At 50.3% G+C, this 24916-nt stretch overlaps 1 protein-coding gene across 4 annotated transcripts in view; it reads right to left on the reverse strand.

The window, feature by feature from the left end:
- CDKL1 (cyclin dependent kinase like 1) overlaps positions 1-24916 on the reverse strand; it is a 333969-nt gene that overhangs the window by 42768 nt on the left and 266285 nt on the right. For all 4 annotated transcript variants that reach the window (XM_078659717.1, XM_078659718.1, XM_078659720.1 and 1 more), the window contains 2 exons: positions 13419-13491; positions 8448-8538 (listed from right to left, as the gene is read on the reverse strand). In XM_078659717.1, the coding sequence (XP_078515843.1) occupies positions 8448-8538; positions 13419-13491 (164 nt within the window). The remainder of the gene's footprint in view (positions 1-8447; positions 8539-13418; positions 13492-24916) is intronic.

The following is a 24916-nucleotide window of genomic DNA, read 5'->3' on the forward strand; positions in this document are numbered from 1 at the left end:
AGAAGCTGGAACAAGATCACTGCAGACCAGCTCGCTACTTCCCTGAACAAGAACCCTCCCACCAGCACAACGAACCCCAGCCAAGCAGCCACCAACCTCACGAAATGGATCAGCGACTGCGCAGACGACCTCGCCCCGCTAAAGACCCCGCCGAGCAGACCCGGCAGCAAGAAAGCCCCATGGTTTAACGACGACCTCAAGAGCTCCAAGAAGAACTGCAGGGCACTCGAGAAAACTTGGCGCAGAGACCCAACACCGGACAACAGGACTGCTCTCAAGCTCGCCACCCGAAAACACCACCAGCTGATCCACGCCACCAAGAAAACCGCTTTCAAGGAACGACTGGACAACAACGCACACAACAGCAAGGAACTCTTCAACATCGTGAAAGAGCTCTCCAACCCCAACGCCGGAAACAACGACATCACCCCTTCGCAAGACCTCTGCAACTCCCTCGCCTCCTACTTCCACAACAAGATCGCAGATATACACAACAGCTTCAGCACTCAACCGACGCACGCCACGACCGAACCACCGCCCCCCACCACCACCCTCCGCGCCTGGACCCCGATCAGCACCGAAGACACCATCCGCACGATGAACTCCATCCACTCCGGATCTCCGACAGACCCCTGCCCTCACCACGTCTACAACAAGGCCGACGCTGTCATCGCACCCCACCTGCGGGACATCATCAACACCTCCTTCGACACCGCCACCTTCCCGGAGAGCTGGAAGCACGCCGAACTCAGCGCTCTACTCAAGAAACCATCAGCAGACCCAACCGACCTCAAAAACTACCGCCCCATCTCGCTGCTCCCGTTTCCAGCCAAAGCCATCGAGAAGACCGTCAACAAGCAACTGGCCGCCTTCCTCGAGATGAACGGATCCCTCGACCTCTCGCAGTCTGGCTTCCGGTCCAACCACAGCACCGAGACCGCCCTGATCGCAGCCACCGATGACATCCGAGCCCTGCTCGACAATGGAGAAACAGTGGCCCTCATCCTCCTGGACCTCTCCGCGGCCTTCGACACTGTCTGCCACCGTACCCTAGTACAGCGCCTCAGTAACGTCAGAATCCAGGCGAAGGCAGTGGAGTGGATCACCTCCTTCCTCGCCGGAAGGACACAGAGAGTCCGCCTCCCCCCGTTCAGATCGGAAGCCACCGAAGTCATCTGCGGCGTCCCTCAAGGCTCCTCGCTCAGCCCAACACTCTTCAACGTCTACATGAGCCCCCTCGCAGCCATCGCACGCCAACACAACCTGAACATCATCTCCTACGCCGACGACACCCAGCTGATCCTCTCCCTCACTAACGACCCCGCCACCGCCAGAGCCAACCTGCACGAAGGGATGACAGACGTAGCCAAATGGATGTCGGAAAGCCGCCTGAAACTGAACTCCGACAAGACGGAAGTCCTCATCCTGGGATCCTCACCCTCCGCCTGGGATGACTCCTGGTGGCCCCCCGCCCTGGGCAGCGCACCCAAACCAACAGACCACGCACGCAACCTGGGCTTCATCCTGGACTCCTCCCTCTCCATGACCAGACAAGTCAACGCCGTCTCCTCGTCATGCTTCAACATCCTGCGCATGCTACGAAAGATCTTCCGATGGATCCCCACCGAGACCAGGAAGACGGTCACCCAGGCCCTCGTCACCAGCCGTCTGGACTACGGCAACTCCCTCTACGCTGGAACCACCGCCAAACTCCAGAAAAGACTCCAGCGGATCCAGAACACCTCAGCACGACTCATCCTGGACATCCCCCGCCGGAGCCACATCTCCGGACACCTGAGAGACCTGCACTGGCTCCCGGTCAACAAGAGAATCACCTTCCGGCTCCTCACCCACGCACACAAAGCCCTACACAACCAAGGACCAGGATACCTCAACAGCCGCCTCAACTTCTACGCTCCCAAACGCCAGCTTCGATCGACCAGCCACGCCCTCGCCACCGTCCCCCGCATCCGAAGAGCCACCACAGGAGGAAGGTCCTTCTCCCACCTGACTGCCAAGACTTGGAACTCCCTTCCGACCCACCTCCACCTGACCCAGGACCACCTCGCCTTCAGGAAGCAGCTCAAGACCTGGCTGTTCGAGCAGTAGCGGACCCCCCCCAGCACCTTGAGACCCTCCGGGTGAGTAGTGCGCTATATAAATACTATGATTGATTGATTGATTGATTGACTATCAGGTCAGCAAGTTCTGGAGCCGATAATTCTAGGATTGAAATACCGGACACTGATACAAGATGCAGAGGCAGAAACTGTGGGGAGAAGCACAGCCTAACCACTACCAGGTGCCTGCAGCAGCATGGGGGTAAACAGTTGATGCTCCCCACGGACAAGCTCATGCTGCCATAACCTCCTGTCCAGGTGCCACTTTCTGGCTGCTCAGAGCAGAAGGAAAACGCCATTGGTCTTCTACCAAGAATCAGGAAAACTAAACAGAAAAGAACCAGTTATCTCAGGGTCCTTGTTGTTCCTCATTTTAAGAAGATAAATCATAATTACAGTGGGGAATACGGCCCTCCAGAATACCTTCACCAAAAACTGGCATACTCGTAATCATCTCCTCTGTGTATTAGTGCCTCAAACAGTTCTGGCTTCAGATTCAGCAGTCGCAGACTTTCCAAGATCATGAACAGCCTGACTTCTCACAGTGACATATTCCTCAGATAACACTTCATCCTACCACAGGGCTTAGTAAAGATGCATAACCAATGAGAAGGTTAGCTAGTGGGGAGCTGGTGCATCCTACTCACATTTTCTCTTTCAGGCGGATACAGTAAGAAAGTCTGTACCATCCTGCACTGTGCAAAACAAACAAGTTACTTACCTTCAGTAACGATATATCTGTAAGAAACATTCGTTATAGATTCCTTGCCTTAGAATTACCCCCAGGCGTCAGACTGGAACCGGAAAGGTTTTTCATCAGCAGTACCTCTGCAAGTCGGAAGGTGGTGTCGGTCGGCTCCGCGTCCGTCGTCGGTGTCGTGGTCGCCGGGATGATGTCACGGCAGCTACCTAGATGCCGCCCTCGCGCGCGGACATCAGTTCTGTACACCACTTTACGGGCCAGAAACACAGAGCCATGTAAGACACTGATCACTGGTGCACAAAACAAGGGCCCTGAAAGGATGTCCTTATCCTAGAAATCAGTTCGCAGAACGGGGAGAATGGATGGGGCGGTAAGGAATCTATAACTAACTAATGTTTCTTACAGATATATTGTTTCCAAAGGTAAGTAACTTGTTCATCTGAAAGAAACATGTTAGTTATAGATTCCTTACCTTAGAATAGATACTCCAGCAATACCAACCCTGGTGGTGGGTCTGGGAACCAAGATCACACAAGAAAGTCCTGGAGAACAGAATGGCCAAAGAAGCCATCTCTCCGGACTTGGCTGTCCAGGAAGTAGTGTTTGGTGAAAGTGTGCAGCGATGCCCATGTTGCCACATGACAGATGTAATTTAGAGGAACTCCTCTTCCCAAGGCAGTAGTAGCTGCCGTCGCCCTGGTGGAATGGGTGCGCAGCCCCACTGGAGGCTCCATTTTAGCCAGAGAGTAACATGCCTTAATATACAACACGACTCATCGTGAAATGGTGTGTTTGTGTACGGAGCAAAACCAAAGGGGATGATGGACGGAGTGTTGAACATTGCAAGCACTCACCCCAGTCAACTGATCTGGGTTTAATCCATCATCATTCTTTAGCTCACTCCGCCACCCGGTTCAGACATGGCCATATGCAAATCAGTCTGACCTTGTGCCTCATGGGAACAGTCCAGCCCGAACTGCCAAGCCATGTCTTCCCTGGACCAGAAACAAGCATCCTGGGACCGGTTTCTGGCTAATCAGCTGTTATCAGCCAGGCTAGCTTGAATCCAGTGGCAAAGTGAGCAAGGGACCCACATCTGGGCATACCCTGCCAACTTAGGGCAAACAAAGCAAAACCAAAGGGAATGATGGACGGAGTAATGAACATTGCAAGCACTCACCCCCAGTCAACTGATCTGGGTTTAATCCATCATCATTCTTGAGCTCACTCCGCCACACCACTTCAATCATGGCCATATGGAAATCAGTCTGACCCTGTGCCTCATGGGAACAGTCCAGCCTGCACTGCCAAGCCATGTCTTCCCTGGACGGGAAACAAGCATCCTGGGACCTGTTTCTGGCTAACCTTTCTTTGTGCCCACGTAGCCAAAAACAAATTGATCATCCACCCGGAACTGTTATGTGCGATCCAGAAAGAAGGAGAGCGCACGTTTTGGGCCCAGATGGTGGAGCCTCTCTTCCTCCTTCGAAGGATGCGGAGTCGGAAAAAAGTGGGCAAAGTAATGGTCTGCCCCATGTGGAAGGCAGTGACCATCTTAGGAAGGAAGGATGGTCTGCTCCTGAGAACCACCTTGTCCGGATGAACAGACAGGAAAGGAGGTTTGGAAAAAAAGGTCTGGAGCTCACTCACCCTTCTAGCAGAAGTGATGGCTACCAGTGAAGCAGTCTTAAGAGTCAAAAGACGTAAAGGACAGTTATGAAGCGGCTCAAAGGGAGCGCACATTAAATAGGTGAGAACAAGATTCAAGTCCCACTGAGGCATAACGAAGGGGATTAGAGGAAAGAGATGCTTTAAGCCTTTTAAGAAACAGTTAACTACCGAGTACTTGAAAAGAGAAGGCTGATCTGGCAGCCGAAGATAGGCAGAAAAGGCTGAAAGATAGCTCTTGATAGTGCCGCCTTTGCTGTGCACCATGCCATAAATTTGTTTCACTGGCAGGCATATACCATCTTAGTGGAGGGACGCCGGGCTGCCAAGATTACGACACAGACTTCAGGAGGCAGGTTGAAAGACGTCAACTGCCGCTGCTCAATCTCCACGCAAGGAGGTGGAGACTGGACAGGTTTGGGTGGAGGACTATCCCCTGCTGCTGCGACAGAAGATCCTCCCAAAGAGGCAGTCTGATCAGAGGATCGATGGCCATGTTGTGCAGCTCGGGATACCAGACCCTTCGTGCCCAATTCGGAGCACAAGAATGATTTGGACCCGGTCGCGCCTGATCTTCTTCAGCACTCTAGGCAGAAGTGGTATAGTCGGAAAGGCGTACAACAGACCGCAACTCCACTCGCGACGAAAAGCGTCGCCCATCGAGTGCTGCCTTGGAAATCCCAACGTGCAGAATTGCTGACATTGCGTGTTCTCTTCAGTGGCGAATAGATCTAACCAAGGCTCTCCCCACTGTCAAAAGAGACCTTGCACTACCTCTGAGTGAAAACTCCATTCATGATCCATCATGCACCTGCGGATGAGTTTGTCCGTCCTGGCGTTCAGAGAACCTGCCAGGTGTTGAACCACCAGGGAAATGCCCTGTTGTTCCAGCCATGTCCAGAGGCGAAGGGCCTCTTGACAGAGGGTCCACGACCCCACCCCGCCCTGTTTGTTGCAGTATCACATGGCAGTGGTGTTGTCAGTGAACACCTGTATTACTTTTCTCCGGACATAGGGAAGAAATGCCTTCAGTGCAAGACAAATCGCCTGGAGCTCCAGAAGTTAGATGTGAAGCCCAGACTCCGCCGGAGACCAGAGTCCTCTGATCTCTGCCCCTCCCATGTGGCCGCCCCATCCCAGAAGGGATGCGTCCGTTACCACAGTGTGGTGTGGTTGGGGAATGGAGAGGGATCTGCCATTGACCCAATCCTGGTTCGTGAGCCACCACTGCAGTTGTTGTGCAGTGCCCTCTAAGATCTGGATGCAATCGGACAGATTCCCCTGATGCTGCGCCCACTGGAACTTCAGGTCCCACTGCAGAGCCCGCATATGCCACCTGGCATGATCGACCAGCAGGATGCAGGAGGCCATGAGGCCCAGCAGCCTCAGAGTAATTCTGACCGAAACCCGGGATAGAGGCTGAAAGATCGGAATCATAGCCTGAATATCCCGGACTCGCTGTTCGGAAGGATAGACCCGACTGCCTGGGGTGAGCCCGCCTTCAACAGTCAGTCGTCGAGATAGGGGAAGACTGAAACTCCTAATCTGTGCAGATGAGCTGCGACCACCGCCATCACTTTTGTGAAAAAGACGACGGTCATCAAAGGGCATGTCCATCAAGGTGTTTTGGACATCCCCTGAAAAACCAGTCAACCTCATCCAGGCATAGAGGCGAAGCACTACCGATGTTGAAATGGTCCTGCCCAGAGCGTCGGCGGTGTCCAGCCCACAACATATCGTAAACTTCGCTGCATCTCTTCCAGCAGCAACAGCCTGGGAGAGCACTGCCCGGGCCTCCTACGGACACTGAGGCAGCACTTGCGCCACTGTATCCCACAGCGAGTGGAAATGCCAGCCCAAGAGACATGCAGTGTTTACGGACCGCAGTCCTAAGCTGGCGGAAGAGAACATTTTCTTACCAAGGTGGTCCAGCTTCTTGGATTCCCTTACCGGTGGAGCGGTAGGGAAGGCGCTCTTTGAAGTGGAGGCTTGGATTACCAAGCTCTCCGGGGTGGGATGTTGGGAGAGGAAAGTGGGGTCGCCTGGAGCCGGGCGGTGGCGTAAAGCAATCATCCTGTCCATGGGATCCCCCGTTTTGGGACTGGACCACGTGCCCAAAAGGAAGTCGATGAGGGCCTTATTAAATGGCAGAAGGGTCTCCAGAGAGCCCACAGCTGGTTGAAGCACCTCAGTCAGGAGGTTAGTCCTGACTGCCACCGTAGAAAGCTCAAGGTTGAGCGCCTCGGCCGCCCTACGCAACACCACGTATGACGCTCCATCCTTCGTAGCCACGGTAGGAGGAGACAACATGTCAAGGTCAGGGGAGGTGTCCAAACCACTGGCATCCCCCAATTCCTCTCTCCAGTCCTGTTCACTGTCCAACTGGTTAGTTAGAAGGTCACCTGACCCCTCCCAGTCCTCCTCCTCATCCTCTGGGTTCCATTGTGGTTAAAAAAGGACACCAGGAGTGAACGGGGGCACAAAAACCCCACCCGGCATCGGACGCCGCCGGTCCGGCTCCATGTCTACGTCGAGATGGAGGCCAGGGTCGTCGCCGGCTGGGGGGGCCTACCAGCATCGAGCGCGGTAGTGGTGCCGTTGGAGTTGTAACATGGTCAACCGGCGTTGATCCGGATCCAGGGCTGGATCCAAGTGGGGCCTGTGGTGCCGGGGGCAGAGCCACCGGCGGTGAAGACATAGACCTCCAAACCGATTCTACGGGGCCCGAAGGTGCGCCGGCGGGGTCGGTCCGCTCAAAGAACATTGCCTCATAGAACATACGAAGCTGGATGGGAGGCGCTCCGTGTCACCGAAAGGGAGGAAAACTCGGTGTTGACTCTTCGGGCTCCGAGCTCCGAGCCGCAGGAGGGGCACCACCCGCTTGCCTCGTCGGATCGGCTGACCGACGAGGAGAAGTCGAAGATCGACGATGCTCTTCGACTTCTTCTTATGCTTCGACTTACCTGACCCGAGTGCCAAGACTTCGAACCGGAATGGTGGTGGCTCCGCGACCAGTCCCTCGACCTCCCTCGAACAGCGCAGAGCCGGTGCTCCAGCAGCTTTCGGGACCGCTCCCTCACAGCCTTCGGCACCATTGACCGGCAGTCGGAGCACGACTAGGGGTCGTAGTCGCGCTCTAGGCAAAAAAGACACGCAGTGCGGATCCGTCACTGACATCATGCGATGACAGGAAATGCAGTCCTTGAAACCGGGCATCCCTGGTGCATCTTCGGAGTCGAAGACTTGAAAAAAGAAGTCGAGAAAAAGTTAGTCAAAAAATAACGGAGGTACCGCTCTTCCTGAATTTGCGCTGGCTGGTGTGGAAAAAGAAAGAACGGACTCCAGCACGCGCGGGAGGCGGCTAAGTAGCTGCCGCGACGTCATCCACGACGCCGATGACGGACGCGGAGCCAACCAACGCCACCTTCCGACACGCAGAGGTACTGTAGACGAAAAATCTTTCCGGATCCAGTCTGACGCATGGGGGTAATTCGAAGGTAAGTAATCTATAACTAATGTGTTTCTTTCATACAGTCCGTTCTCTCCATTTTTAGTTCTATTTGTCCCCGCACAAAACACAGAGTGAGATAAGAATGCATAGTATATCTCACTGCCCATATCAACATGTTTATTTCTACTGACCTAATTGATCTGGCTTGGTGTGTTACAGCTTACACAAATATACATTATTAAAACAGTAAATGTTTCTTTATTCCTCAACTAAATTACTAGGCAGTCAATCAATACACCAGGTGGAGTTCATTGGATGTTTTGGCTGCCATTTAAAGTTTCCACAAGGTCTAGTATTGATAACCAAATGCTTAACAGATGGGTCTGAAATACAGACAATGTTATGAAGATGAGGGACACATCACACACATACATAAATGAGTAGGGCTGCAACTAAAATTATCATTATTTATTTTGTTTTTATAGATGAAAGAAATTGAACTTACTGAGTATTCTGGCAAAGCCGAAGTCACACAACTTAATAACAGAGTGCTTTGTGATTAAGATGTTTTCTGGTTTAACATCGCGATGTATGCACTGCAGAAAAAACACATCATCAGATAAGAACCCAGCAAAAGGGTGCATGCATATCATGAGACATATTATTGAATAATGTCAAGTACAATAACCTTTAGTTCTACTGGGTTGTTCTTGACCCTTGAAAATTAACTAGGTGATGTTTATTTTCTGGATATTTCTCACACCTACCAACTCTATACTCCATTAAATAGGAGACATTAATCTGGGAGATGCTGGTGGAACCTCAAAGACCTAGTCCAACCCCAGCCAGGCGTCATCTTTGCTGTCATCTATGCTACATGTATGCTTCACTTGGAGAAGCAGGGTCTAGGCTGACGCCTTTGTGGTGTGCTCCCTGAATATTTAGTCCAAGATATCACGGGACACTAATAATGTGGACAAAATATTGACAGGTAAGTGTGTAGATTTTCTTGACCTAACTCCACATTTATGTTCCTTGACGATATATATAACTTCAAGGTTCCCATATGTAGAGTTAAGAGTAGTAAATCTATTCTTCCCTCTGTGCACTTACCTTTTAATAGTGTGCCCCTCAATATTTTGCCCATGATATTAGTGTGCCACGTTATTCTTGTACTCAGTACTGAGGAGTATAATACACCTGTGGGGGCTTTTAGAGAACTTTTTCTAGCACAACCTGCAGAAGTATCTCATGACTAAGCTAGGGACATGGGGGACTTTGCGCTTGTGTAGCACTGCTGAGTTTTGCACTGCGTCACATGGTAAGTAAGCCGACACAATGCTTTACGCCATGCAAGCGATCGCACAAAACATTACTGAATATTCCTGTGGGCCACTCAGCCATAGCGAAATTCAGAAGGAGACGAAAGCATCTGGCAGAAAGGTGGCAGTGTTCTGTGAAAATGTGGAGTTTATCATTCCCTCAGCATAAGCGACAGAGTGGTGCACCTGTGTCCGTATTTAATTTATCACTATGTCTAAGATATAGATGTGAACTTACCCAACTATCGAGATAGCCGGAGTAACCAGAAATGGCACTAAGGGGCAACTAAGAAGGGGATCTTAGGGCAGTATTAATGGTAATGGTAACTGACCTAGGTTTTCTTGCTTTAAAGGGGCCATGTATTGCACGTCTCACCAACATGGGTGGCAGGGTAAGCTAAAGAAAAGGGAGGTCAGCGGACTACAGTGCTCCTCCTTCTGGCCTAAAAGTGTCCCCTCTGGAGTATCATCGTACATGCAAGGGAACAATGGGATCATGTGCCAAACCTAAGCCCCACTCTAAGCAGGAGCAGGGAAAGGAACAATTCCCTTCTTTTTTTTTTATATAACCCTCACCCACTCTAGTAGTGGCATGCTTCGCCATCAGGTTCACCCTGGCCCCTAAAGGCCAGCGTGGGCTCAACCTTATTCCAGGGAGCTCTTATGAAGACAATTAAATAGGCAGCATAACTTTAAAGATAAAAAATCCTCATTCATTCCTACGGTATCTCTTTATTTGTGGGGTGGATAGGAACAATTAAAAACTATATTAGGGATTGGAAGGATATAATGGTCCTAAAACACCAACATGTTTTAGCCCTATACTATTGGCCTGAACGGTCCTGGCTTTTGTCAGGGTGGAATCCTACGTATATCACCCCCACAAACGTTGATGTGCATGAGTATGTATATGATGCAGACCCAGACGTACATTTTAACAGTATGAAAAAAGCACGGAAGGAGAGGTGATCGGTGTGTTAAATTTGAGCAATCACATGCTGAAATTTATCATTATGCCATATATACTTTCCCTTCCAGGAACTACCCAGAATGTTAAGTATTAGAACTGCCTGTGCATGCTTTCAATAAAATTGCATGACGCACAACAAAAAACACACATTGAATATGGTAAGGTCGAGCCCACCCAGGCCTTTAAGAGCCAGGGAGAACCAGATGATGAAGCATGGCACTACAAGCGTGGGTGAGGGTTATAATTAAAAAAAAAAGATATGTGTTTCCTTTCCTCATTCCTATTAAAGTGGTGCTTAGGTTTGGCACGTGAGCCCATTGTTTCTTTGCACATATGATGATCCTGCAGAGGGAATGATTTTAGGTCAGAAGGAGTCACGTAGGGAGGATGTAGCCCTCCATCCTTGGTTCAAAGGATCTCTTTACCCTTTTGGTACCGTGGGTATCCCTTAGTTCTCAGAAACTCTATGTTTTGAGTACACTGCTCCTCCACCACATTCTCACAAACACTCAAGCGATTAGAGGACGCACAATCCTCGGTGGGACATTAGCATTCATTGTTGCCTGTCCCTATTCCAGCCCTCTGCATTGCTTATTCTCCATGCAGCTCCCAGAAGACCCCTTCCTCAGCCTGCTTGTCTAGCAAGATGCTAGAACTAAGGCCTCACCTGTGTTCAGCAGCAGAGCATTGCACCAAGCACCTCTCAGTCTGATAAGCTCTCAGGAAACCTGCCGTGGGTAGCAGCATGGCAGCCCCCAACAAACCCTGCCAGAGGACATGTAGCAGTGATTAAGTGGGTGAAAAAATCCCTGCAAAGCCATCAGCAGAAACTGTAATTTTGGAGGTAAATGAATGGGCGTAGGAGACTGGAGGTATTTTGTGTGTTTATGAATGTATGGTTGTACAAGTGTAAGATTCAGGGCCAGATTTATCATAGTATGGAGTTGCCCTTGAGTCACGCAAGGTAATGCAAGAGCAACGCAACACTAAACTCAGATTTACTAAGCAACACAGGCCACGTGCGTTCTTGGTAAATCTGGACAGGGCTCGAAAAATCCACTTGACGCTCGCATTTGCAAGCTAAATTTAATGAGGGCGAGCTGTTGTTAGGTCCTACTCGCCTTTTCTGGTGAGTAGAAAGACAAACTAACTTTTGTCCTGTCTCTAAAAACTGAGCTAATGTGACAAGATAACAAGATTTAAAGTAATTTTTATTGCTCACAAAGTGAATGAGCAATAAGGATTCCTTTAAATCTTGTTATCTTGTCAAAGTTGCTCTACTTTCACAGACGGAGGTCAAGGAGGTTGCAGTTAGGTCGAGGATATTTTTCAAGGTACTAGACCTGCAGGACTAGTACCATTTATTTTTTATTTTTCGAGCCCAGCTGGAGTCATGCAAGGAAGCGCAAGTAGTTGCCTAGCATTACTCTGCACCAGGGAGGTTGTTACAAGGAGGATAAGCGGTGTTTCCACACATCCACCTATGGATTTTGATGCATTCCCAGATATACCATGAGTTGTAGACCTGGGAATGAGTCACAATGCTAAGCCTTCCCAGGGGAGGCATAACACAGAGATAGATGATTATTTTTCCTCATTTGTAACTATCTACATATGCTGCATTCTGCAGCACACATAGAAAGCGGACACAGCCTTAGAGAATTTATTTTGATCATGAAAGTGTCTCTCCCTGCATATAAACAATCCTGCCTACAATGCATAGAGCTTGCACCACAGAGCAAGAATGTTCGTGTTAGTGCAAGGCAGCACATTGTGCACCATAGCAAAGAGAGGACAGGAATGCACCATATAATGTTAAATGTGGTGCATTCCTGTCTTCTCCCTTTCACACAGCACAGCATAGATAGGTTCCTTGCCACGTTGCGTTGTGTGAAAGTTGATCTATCTGGGCCTAAGTGTATATGTATTTTGTGTGCGTACAACAGGGCATATCTTTGCCCATGTGTGTGGAATTAAGTTTGTCCGTGGGGGCATCCCTGGCATAATAGCAACTCTGCCATGCTGTGGCTATCCTAGGCATTATGGTGGCCACCCCTGGTATACTGGTGACCATGTACTATTATGGACATCTTTAGCATATTGTGGCCAACTTTTGCATTATGGTGCTCAATAGCATATACTGGACCTTTTTACATTATCCCTCTCATTATCGTTGCCATTTCTGACACAGTGGTGGTTAACTCTGTGGCAACGGTGGAGATCCCCGATATAATTACGGCCCTAGAATATGATGGCCATCCTAGGCATATTATTGCCCTGCATTGTCAATATGGTGCCTCCTCCAGCATATTCTGTGTAGGCTTGGCATTACAGTGGCCATCCTTGACATAACTGTGGTTGTTTTAGGTACAATGGGGGTTATCCCTGGCATAGTTGTGGGCCTAGCATACCTTGGCAAACCCTTCCTTGGCATACGATGGCCCTGCTTTGCATTAGTGTCACTTATGGCATAATGTGCCCATGCATGGCATTATAAGGGCCATTCTTAACATGCATATGGTCATTTCAGGTACAGTGGTGTTTATGTCAGGTATAATGGTTACCATCTTTGGCATAAGGGTGACCTGGCACATTGCCGGCACCCTTGGTATTGTGGTGGCCAGCCCAGGCAGAGCGATGATTATCCCCAACAATTGGTCAATACATGTTCATAGAATAGGTTTAAAAAATAATATGAATAGTTATCTTCTTGCTGGAAAGATATCTCGCCACCAAGACTGTAGCATACCACAATCATACTGAATTAGATAAGCACATTTCTGTTGCATCACCTCCACAATAATGCCATTGTAACTTTAAAAAGCTTCTCAGCTGTTTCATAGTTCAAATAACTGCAAGGAACAAAAGAAAGCTGGTCTGATAGGATGTCTGTGAGCCCCAGAAAATGCAAAAACAGCATGATGCAATGAAAAACAATTCATAAAATGTTAACTGTGTGTAAAAGAGTCTGTCTCAAACACCACATTTTAATGTGCAAACGTTGGTTTAGCATTATGAAACAGAAAATCAGAATTCTAATTATTTATTCCATTGATAAGAATGCTTTTGTGCTAGCCAAGTATGTTAACCACTCCTTATTATAAATCAGTTTGTGCGAGTGTTATCGGAGCTTCGATGGTGTGCTGATTAGCCACACACAGGAGTCATGTGCCACGTGACTTACATTGTGATTATGACAGAAGTTTACTGCTTGCAGCGTCTGCCAGGTTATGCTTTTTACGAGATGCTCTGGTACGCTATAAAAAAGCACAGTGTTATAATGCGTTAGTAAAATGAAACAAACACAGAGATCAGACGTGAAATAATGACAGTAGCTTTATGACAATCAAAACACTAGTATGACGTCGATCACTAGCTTCCAAAACTCAATGGCACTTGGGTCTGACGATGTATCACCTTTGATCATACAAGGTGAAAATCTGTAGTAATGATTTGGCAGAAGATAATACTGTGCCCGCCTGCAAAGTAAGCACAGCACAGACCTCCAGTGATTTGTGAGAATGCCATTTGCTTGGCTTTAGTACAGTTATAGACCGCTTACAAGCGCCAGTAAGACAAAACAAGGGTACAACGTGAGTGAGCACCAGTCTAGGCGGCACTAACACAAAGAAAAGGTCATGCCAGCATAGCTGCCATGTTTTCAGATTCCTTATATGTGCGGCTGCCCGTGGCCCACGCAGGGGGCCACTCAAACGGGCGGCCCTCTAGTGCCATCTGGACACCAACCCACCCCCCTCTCTAATGCAGGGACTCAGGGAGGAGCCCACCCCCCCCTCCTTACCTGTGGCGCGCTAGGTTCGTCAATTCCTGCGCGCCAAGGATTGGGGGAAGGTATATAGGTCTTCCACCGCCATCCTGGCGTCCTCTGTTGCATTGTCTCCGCGATTCATTGGCGCGGCCTTAGGGATCGTGATCGCGAGGTCAGTCAGTTGCAAGGTTTGAGGTGAGTGTGCGCACCCCCCTTCCCGCCCCACATCCACTGGCCACGTTTAGGCACCTTAACAGCTGCCGGCTCCCTGGCAATCGAGGATCGGGCCAGGTGGGAGCTGGCGGCGAGAAAAATGTGTGGATGCAGCGAGGGGTCGAGTGCTAAGGACGGGGTTTGGCCCACAGCGAACATCCTGCGCACAGAGCATTGCGTTCTTTCATGCCTCAGTTGGAGGAGGCTGACCAAGTGGCAATACCTCAGCATTGAGTGGGTTATGAACCGTTGCCACTTATGAAGGGTTATTACTGGGCGGGCGCTCACGGGATGTGATAACTTGTGAGGGATTATTGGGGGGGGGTCATGATGCGAGCGTGAGCGCGCGGGGTTCTCAGTTCAGCGCCTTTCTTTGCTGATTCTTAGATACTAAAAGTTTCATCAACATGTGAGCATTTAAGCCTTTGTTGAATCCATGGCCAAAAGGGGGTGCGTTGGGGCTCAATTGTCTCGTAGGGTCGGTCACTCGTTGCCGGCATTTGTCGCTGGTCGGGAGAACTCAATATAGCGAGTTGAGTCGGCCCCTCCATCCAACAATCCCCCCTTAATCCTGGTGTTCTCGGGCCGACTCCGCGGATGAATCGCTGGGTTGCGTGTCCCACAGGTGGGCCGGAGCGAGGGGGTCCTGTCTCGGGTCCCCTGCCATCACGTAGACCTATGCGAGCTCCTGGGGGGCAATTGGTTAGGTGCGGTACGAATACAGCAGTACTTGCACTGGCCATGGTGAGGCTGGGGGTATGTGCCTCTCCGGGAGAGCCGAGTGGTTGAAGCTGCTCACTTAACGGACAGCCTCAGCCCTCTCTCCCGACCCTCGTTCTCAGACGCGGCCACAAATGAGGGCAGCGGCAGTGAAGGACCGCGAAGTAAAGGGCGTTTATTAGCTGATTATTAAGCGGTTATCGGCGTGGACGGTGTCGTTAGCGCTATGAACATGGCATTGTTATGCTTTTCCCCATGCTGACTTGTTGTAAGTGGGGGACATGTGTTGCTCAAATGTTAATATGACACAGGTTTGGTTTTTGAGTGTCACCATGGAAGGCGGTTTGTTGGTAATATTAAATGGTCCCATTGTGTTTCAGGAGCAGGTCGACCAGAAGTTGAACTGTCGGGCCAGCAAAGGGACAGGGTTCATGTAAAATTTGTGGCAGGACGAGTTTCATAAGAGTGCCCGCCGCACTGGGGTCTGGCCGAAGGGAAGTGCAAGGCCAGCAAATGGGGGCCTGCTTGCCCCGGACGGGCAGTTATTTAGGCTGGGGGGTAAGCTTGCATCGCGGGGGCATCATGCCTGGGAAGATAGTGGCAGGATTGCCTCCAGGGGATGCGCTGGTAAACGGGTCTATTGCCCTTTTAAGGTGCACTGCCCGTGCTAACCTATCTTAATTATTCCAGGCCCGTGTGACGATCCCATGCAGTCCCGCACATGGGTCGCCGAGGATCGGTTGGGACACTTCATCTTCATAGCCTAGCGGGCACTGGTGAGACAATCATGAGGTTGAGCGGTGGGGGGCAACAGAGGTGGTGGGACGGGCTGAGCTGCTTACCTCGGGCCGATCAACCGGGTTTGTATGCCGGCCGCGGCGCAACATCCTTTGGATGGGGCAAGCCTCCGCAGAATTAAGTTGCAGTGGTGCGCAGTAGGGAATGAGATGGGGGCTATGTGCAGCGCAATGACTGGCGGCTCAGGGATGGGAACAACGTGTATAAGCTGATCTGATATTCAATTTTGAAATACAGCTAGTACAGGCACTTGGGCCGGCAAGCAAAGTTGCCTCACAACCACGCACGCTCCAGCCAACAAGGATACTAGAATCACCCGTGACCCACCCACCCACCGGTATCACTCGTCAGGATAGGTATCAGGAGATCAAGAGACAAAGTAAGTACTGGGGCAGATGCAGGTTGGACACGGTACAGGGCTTAGGGGCATGGGGCTCCCGCGACATAGCCACTTGGTGGCGCAATCATGAAAAGTGGGGAGCAGCTATTTACGATTCTTTATCACCCTAAGGACCCGCATGGAGGCTGTCGGTCTGACAAGTCCGGAGCCATGGATAGCCAAGGCTCCCGCCCTCTTGTTTTCCCAAATCAGCTGTGTGGAGGAGTCACAACCCGGCACATCACAGGATGTAGTTTAGGCAGACTTTATGGCGATGGTAAAGGCCAAAGGAGTCGATTGGGCTAAAGGAATGCTCAACTCCTGAGAACAAGAAGATTCTGGGGTGGTGGCGAACTTGCCAGTTGGCCTTCAGGCAGGACCAGTGGAAGTAGGAACAGGCAGGCCAAAACGGGCTCGCCGGCCCACCAATAAGGACTTTCCTCCAGACCCCCCAGCCCCAAAGGTCAGGGTAGTGGCCAACCTGCAAGAAGCAGTGCCAGCGCTGGCTGCACCAGTGGGTGCACCAAACATTTCCGCTGTTGGCGACGGGAGCATGGAGAAGATGGGTAAGAAGATGGACACTATGTTAAGTTTGATGATCAGCTTTCAATCACGTCTAGACAATCCCATTGCACCCCTCCCGCCTGCTCCACCTGTCGTGGGGGGAGTTGGGGCACCTTCCATTACACAGGTTTGGGCAGATCAAGCCAACAACGTGAGCAGCCACAGAGCTCCAGAGGCAGCCGCCAATGCAGGGAATCCAGGGTCTCAGCAGATGGCGGGGGTGGGGGCAATGGCAGACCAGATCCACAGTGGCGCAGTGTCAAGTAGCATTCCCCCTGAGTTGGGGGTGGGGCAGCAGCGGGTGACAGCTGCTCAGACGGCTCCGTTTAGGTGACCCCGCTGGCCGCGCCCCAGGATGTTAGCATTTACACACCTTCGGCTGAACCAGCCAAAGCAGCTGCGGCGCCCGTGCCACTCGTCACGGTGGCACCATTGGTGTCTGGATTTTGCTCCTTGGCATGGGAAATGCTTTTAGCGGCCAAGGAGGGGATCCGAAGGCATGAGTCCATCAATATATTCACCTTATTGATGCATGGGGTAGATGGGGTGGACACAAGAAAGATGGGGAGTAAGGAAGATGATAAGAAGGTGCGATTCCAAGCGAGACCTGAGAAAACAGTTGCAACCTGGGGGCAAGATTTCGCCATCTTAGCAGCGATGATCATGGAAACATACCCAGAGCAGGGTCCAGGATTGTTCCAGTATGCTCGCACCATAACCAGTGAGGCGGAAACAAAAGTTGGGATGGGCTGGTAAAGCTACGACTGTGAATTCCGGAAAAAGATGGCAATATGTCCCGAACTGGGGTGGGACCAAATGGCGGTTCGGCTCTGGGTCCAGCAGATGGGTAAAGGCACATATAAAATTAAGGATAGGACAAGTACGAACACAAAGGGGGGAGACAAACCCAAGGGTCAGAAGCAGGCGAGGAAAGTCCAGTTCAAGCAGCCCTTTCGAGGAGGTCAGGGAGGTGGTCAGAAGCAAGTGGGTAAAAGATTCAACAACGGCACCTGTATGTTGTACAATGCGGGGTCCTGCTCCTGGGGCAAAGCTTGCAAGTTCGCCCACAGCTGCAGTAAGTGTGGGTCCACCCATACGGCCGCCTCTTGTAGTACTAAGCAAGAGGGTTCCCCAACACTTGCCTGACGGCAAGGTAAGTAGTCCAGTTCTCCCCGGGTCCCATCCTCTCAGGTACCTCCATCATCACTCTGCGCAGACACCCTTTGCTCACCCTCCCAGGTGGTGTCCTCTAAGGTTCCCAAGGCAAAGGGCCCTTCCCCCAACATAATTTCCAACCTTCTCCCCCTGATCTGAGACTACCCGAACCCCAAGGACAGGCTGCTCCTAGCAGAGGGTTTCATGGAAGGTTTCAGAACACCATATTTGGGTCATTTAGTTTGCAGGCATGCACAGAACCTTAAGTCTGCCAGAGAGCTACCCGAGGTTGTAATGGAGAAAGTTCAGAAGGAAGCTGCCCTGGGCAGGGTTGCGGACCCCTTTAATCAGCCCCCCCTTAAGAATTTTGTAATCTGCCCGCTGGATGTGGTCCCTAAGAAAAGGCCAGGGGCCTTCCCGTTGATCCATCACCTGTCCTACCCTGAAGGCAACTCAGTTAACCACTGGTTAAAGGAGGGGATGTGTTCAGTTTCCTGCTGCTCCCTAGATGTGGCAGTGGACATGGTGAGGAGAGCGAGCAGGGGGGCATGGCTGGCAAAGGTAGACATTGAGTCAGCATTCCTCCTGCTGCCGGTCCACCCGGAAATCCAGCATCTTCTGGGTTTTAAGTGTTAGGGTAACTTCTTTTTTGACAGATGCATGCCCATGGGGTGCGCCGTGTCTTGCGCCTTCTTCGAGGCCTTTAGCTCTTTCTTTCAGTGGGTGCTCACTGGGACATTCAACATTGATGGAGTGACCCACTACCTGGACGACTTTCTGTTCAATGGGGGTACAGGTACACAGGATTGTAGCAGGGGCCTGCAGTGTTTTCAAGAACTGGTGAGGCACCTAGGGGTCCCGTTAACACCTGGCAAGACTGAGGGTCCGGCGCAGGTTCTCACTTTTTTAGGCATTGAGCTGGACACGATTAACCGCATGCGTGCGGGCGGAATTCCGCCCGTACGCTGAGATTTGCGGTATCGCATGTTAAGTGACGAGCTGGGCTCGTCATGAGCGTGCGAGGAGGCTACCTCATGACGAGCCCAGCTCGTCATGAGCGTCGAAGGGGTTAAGGGCGAGTCCATGCTTCCTGCAGATAAGGTGCAGGCTCTGCGTCAGGACATTTAGGTATTGCTAGAGAAGGACAAGGCCACCCTGGGTGCCATCCAATGCCTCTTGGGAAAGTTGGATTTTGCATCTAGAGAGATCCGGGCGGTAGGCTGTTTGCGACTAGCTAGGGCAACAGCAAAAGTCAGCAAGAAACATCACCTGGTCCGGCTGGGGAAAGGTTTGAAGAAGGACCTGGCAATGTGGCACAAGTTCCTCATTCATTTTAATGGACCGGTGATCTGGAGAGCACCCTGGGCAGAGAGTCTATAGCGCTGTCTTTTCACGGACGCGTCAGGCAGAGAGGGCTTTGGGGCAATAATGGGTACTGAATGGTGTGCCCAGGAGTGGCCCAACGCCAGGCGAAAGCATAACATCACGGCAAACATCACTGTCCTAGAATTGTTCCCCATTGTGATTGCACTACATTTGTGGCCCGAAGCGCTATCAGCCAGAAAGGTCCTATTCTGGTCTGATAACATGGAGGTGGTGCAGGCCATCAATTGGCAGACAGCCAAGTGCCAATTGGTGCTGTGCTTGCTAAGGGAGTTAGTCAGGGCATGTCTGTGCTGCAATGTTGAGTTTAGGGCGGGGCATATTGAGGCAGCTGACTCTCCCTCTCGTTTTCAATGACTCCGTTTCTGGGAGGCCTGGCCCCGAGCGAGAGCGGAGATGACCCCCTTCCCGGCACACTTCTGGTGGATCCTGCAGTGGAACAACGATTGAGAGCACTGGGAGAAGGCTCTCTGGCACCAGGAAGAGACACAAGGCAAACCTTATCACATTCTTGGAAGTTTCACGGACTCAGGGCCATTCCTCACTACCCCTGGGACAGAGAGTGCAGGCATTCGTACTATGGGCAAAGGAACAGGGGAGGAGCCATTCTTGGGTATGCGGCCAATTGGCGGCGATAAGCCACGACGCCAAACTAAGGGGAGGGCACAATCCTACCAAGTCCTTCCTGATCAGGGCGGCCCTCAAGGGTCTAGCCAGGGATGAGGTCAGGGTTCTAGACAACATTGACTTTCCCACACTCCAGGGCATGTTGGATGTGATTGAGCAGGTCACCTATTCACAGTTTGAGGCCAGACTCTTCTCAAGGGCATTCTGTCTGGCATTCTTTGGGGCTTTTCGAATCATTGAGCCGGTGGCCAGATCCAAGCCAGATAGGTCAGGCGATGCCTTAAGCAGACAGGACGTCATCCTGGAGGGTACTCGGTTCATTCATATCAGAAAGTCCAAAACTGATCAGACAGGGCGTGGGGCCAATGTGGTACTAAGGCCTCTAGGGGATCAAAGATACTGCCCAGACGCCAAGGTAAAAAAGTATATGACGCTATGGCGCTAAGCCCCGACGTCCCTGGCTACTTCCAGATTCACGCAGACCAGGGGCCCCTGACCAAATTTCAGATAGAATGCATAATGAGGGCTTGCCCAGCACGGTCAGGTCTTGGCCCATCCTGACAAAAAATACTCTAGTCACTCCTTCAGGATCGGGGCGGCCACAGCTGCGTTCAAGGCAGGCATGAAGCCAGAGGGTATAAAAAAGGAAGGACGTTGGGAGTCTCACTGCTACCAGCGTTACATCCGCCCTTGAATGCAATTTTTTATATAGTAATTATAGTGCAGGTACTAATGACGAATTATGCGTGAATACAATGAACATTAAAAAGCAGAGTGTAAAAATGGTGTCCTTTACTTTACCAGGATTCCAAGTATGGGTGATCGGGCACTCATTTGTTGCCAGGGTGGCGCAGTGGGCTGTGCGCTGGAATTGGACACGGGGATTTTCACAAACACAGTTTGTTTTCAATGGGTTTCCCCGGAATGAGATGGAGCAGCCTAATGAACAGATTGGAACAGAGACTGGTCCAAGGGGGGTGGTCCCCCCCAATTTCTTAGTGATATACCTAGGGGGCAACAACTTCATTGCCATGGGGAGGAGGTCACTCTTACAAGCCATGAAAGCTGACTTGGGGGAGATCAGTAAATATACAGGGCAATGTGAGCTCTGGAGGTCTGAGATAATTCTCTGCAGAGTGCGGCACGAGGCTAAGTCAGAGGAGGCTGTTGAGCAGAGGGTTAATATTTCAATGCGTAAGTTCACAGATCAGAGGGGTCTGTGTTTCATCAGACATTAGATGATTTAAGCTAAGGGGAAAGGATACTTTGATACAGATGGGGTTCATTTATCACCAGTAGGGATGGATCTCTTCCTTCTAGATTTGCAGGAGGCTCTAGAGATGGGAGGTTGCAGGTAAGCGTATAGTTGTTTTGGTGTGGGGCTCTGGTGGCGACAGAGGCTGCCTCCAGAGTTGTGGCGGAGTTACAGGGCGATTTGGAAGCAAATGGGTACAGAAGGGTACCTCTGCAGGGCACAATAGGGGTGCCAGAGCCAAATCCCAGGAGCCTCATGGCAGGTTCCTGGAAAACTGTATCGGTGTCCCGTTAATCCTTCGGGCGGTTGTGGGCCTGCACAATCGGGGGATTGCCTTGCTACGCTCCGCCCTGAAAGGGGTGTGAGTAATAAGGAACCAATGTGTCACGTGATCCGGAAAGAGGATCACCCCATAAGGTGTAGCACTGATTGGGTTCTCCCCAGCGCTGCTTGGCTCATCAGGCGGGCAGGCAGCACAGTTTGGTTACAGATGCCTGCCCTTGGAGCGCCCGTAAGATAAGCCACCATATTGCATACTTTTGTATAGAATAAACCTGCAGCAATATTCAACAAGCAAATGTGTGACACCTGGAGTGACACTTTCTTGTGAGTAAAACCAAGCATTGAACCACCCGCCATCCACATCCACAACACGCGGCAGGAGGGCAGGTGAAAGTTGTTTACATCCCTGGTCCCGTGGTACCTAGACAGCAGCAATGTCTGCCTGGGGCCGGTGCTGCTGAGGTTGGGTGAGGATGGCTGTGAGGAATTGGAAAGCATCCTCCCTGGTGCAAGTGAGCCCAACCTCCTCCACAGCAGAGCAGCACTATAGGATCCCACGTGGACCAGGCGAGGCATCACTCTTGTGGTGGCTGGCCTTTTAAGGAAAATCAAATCTGCCGAGAACCACCTAAGGGCCAATCAAACACATTGTGAGGTCACAGTGGGTGGTGCCATGGCAGAAAAAAACAGCAGGCAAGGCGCTGCCCCCCCCCCTTCGGATCCACATATATGCACCGTTGGGTCCTCCGAATTGTATTGGTGTATGCCACTCTCTGACGTGTTACTCTGGAAAAAGAGAGGCCAGGCTGGGCTTGATTTAAGTCCCAGCCCATGGTGCCTAAACAAGGTTAAAGAACTGTCGATCAGATAGGATGGTATATATAAAAATATACAAGAGGGCCACTGTATATTTGTGTGACTGCTGGGTGTCAGACAGCACAGCACACTCACTACCAGTGCGCTAGTTACTTACATGCGGCTCCGGTGAAGTGCGCCTCGTGGGGTGAACTCGGCGCTCTCTAAATACTTGACTAATACATTTTAGTGTTAGACGAGGACACTACACTAAAATGCATTACATTAGTCTAACCCCTGATGCGTGGTAGGGCTGGGACAGGTGGGAGGAGTACACGGCACTGAGGACCGGTTGTAAGGTGCAAGTCAGAAGTTGTAAATTGGCAGGATGCTCACATACATCTATCTGACAATATATTTTAAAGTTAGTTTCGTAGTATAGCAAAGGTTTACTGCACATGGCGGGAATAGTGCTGTTCGTCAAAGCATCCCAGGGGCTGTTTTATGAATGAATACACAGGGCATAACTGTGCAATGTTTTTATGTGATCATTTCTTGTGGTCAGAGAGTAGAAGGGATCTTGCACCCGTTCGGCCTGTTTGTGTCACTCGCCTCAGTGGCTCTTGCTTACCCAATTTGGGAAACTGAAGATTGGCAGTTTGCAGTCGTCCTCCTGTCATGGTGGCACTATCTTTCTCCACGATCAGGGCAAGACGGGCACTTCAGACCCTCTCTCCTCAGGAGGCAGCAACTGTCAGAAGGTCAGTTTGACAGGTGTTCTGAATGTTGGCTCTATGCAGAGCTGCTCTGAAAGTGGAGGTGCAGCATTCCAGGATGCAAAGTATTAATGCTGGCAAGTCATAAATTCTAGGCCATCCCTTTCTTCACATAAAACACGGAACCAGTGTAAGATGGTCACCGATAATCTGAGAAAGTGGAACTCAGCCCAATCAAAAATAGCCCCTGTTCTTCTTTCGCTCTGTAAGAGAAAACTAAAACACTCTGTCACTGCGATGCAAAGCAACTAAGGTATTTAGCAATGGGTTCTACATACCTAGGCTTTTATTTTTGTTTCATTTTTGTTCCACTTGCACACTAGTCATTGGATACTTTTCCAACCTTGGCTTTCTTCTAGTGCTGCACTGTGCTCAATTTAGCTACACCTGCCATGTGCCTCCTTGGGGACTCCTGCTCTATCTTGGACTCTGTTTTACCTTCAAGCTTTTTCCATCCGCAATGGACCACTTCTTGCAGGAACCTATCTTTTGCACATTAATTATGATCATGTTGGGACACAGTGGCTACAGGAAGGCATATCCCATGCTTTGGAATTGCCAAACCCAAAACAAAGAAAGTGATGCTGCATCCGGTCATTAGCAGGTGTGCTGTCTGCAGCACAGGCATATGTTGGTGGGTAAAACTGGAATAAAGAGAGACAAGCCTTCTCTGGCTCGGCAAAAGTAGGTTTAATCACAACGGCTGGGAGACCAGTCACTTCCATAGAGCTGAAAAGCTGATCTCAAATGACTGCTCGCAGGCAGCCCTTTATATAGTCACGAAAATGCTGATTATCTTTAAAAGCAATAGCAAGGCAGGCAAAATACGCATTAATAATGCACTTTCACATAAACACCACATCACCTGTGTCCTTAAATCTCTTTCCTCTCCTCTAAGTTCCCCTTATCGTAATGCTAACAAAGCTTTGATGAAACATTAACCTTCCCTCCTTGAGTGTGTAAATGTTTATTGCTCTGTTCCCAAGCTTTCTTATCTGACTCTGTATACTCTTGACTAAAATTACCTTTTACCAAGTCCAATTAATGTTTCTATTGATAATGAGAATGAAATACATGCTTGTGTGTTGTGATCATAAACTCTTCAAGGCTTGTCAAACATGTTTTTGCATTTGATTAAAACTTGCTGATCTTGTGTTCTGCTTTCTGGCGAACTCTCACCTACTTTGTTTACTTGTGAAACTTAGGCTTGTACTGCTCTTTAACTATGTATAGTTCTGCAACGCTCTCTAATGATGTCTGTGGTGGTGAGATTTACTCCCATTTTATTATTTCCTTGACACAAAGAAATTCCGAAGGCATGTTCATGTCACGGCCCCAAAAAATGCTTTCTCAGAAATGTGTAATTACGCAGTTGATAACATGAGCAGTGCTGAGTTGGATAATACATTGTCTGTGATTACCACTTTTAGCAGTAGATTAACGTATGCTTTAAACACTTGATAAAATAGTTCAGTATCACATGTGGTGCTCCCTTTATAGCAGAGCAGGAGGTTTCATGATGAAGATGCAAGACTAAGGTGACTTGGTAGAACTGTGGACACTGGTGGCTGGCATCAACAGGAAGTGTGTTGGGCGGGCACTCAAACAAAATAAAAAAATTAACGGGCACGTGCAAATATAAACCTAATATATAAAAAAATACTTGACAACAGGACCTCCTGATCCAGACCTCCTCGTGCTGCAGTCTGGCCACCTGGTAACTCCCTTGACCAATCAGGGCACAGCTCTCACATGCATGAAAGAAGCGCCCTGATTGGAAGGAGCATCTTCCCTCTGCGCTCCACATTGCTCTTGAGGCCTGCACTTACTCTAACCCAGCTGTCTTAGAGGTTTCAAAGTGCTCATGTCTGGCTGGCTGTTGCAAGACGGCTGGCCAAAAAGACATGCGCACTTTGAAAAGTTCACATACAACCCACCCTCATCCCAGTCCCTGCTGCTGACATTC

This window comes from Lissotriton helveticus, chromosome 9 (genome assembly GCF_964261635.1).
Source record: "Lissotriton helveticus chromosome 9, aLisHel1.1, whole genome shotgun sequence".
Lineage (NCBI taxonomy): Eukaryota > Metazoa > Chordata > Amphibia > Caudata > Salamandridae > Lissotriton > Lissotriton helveticus.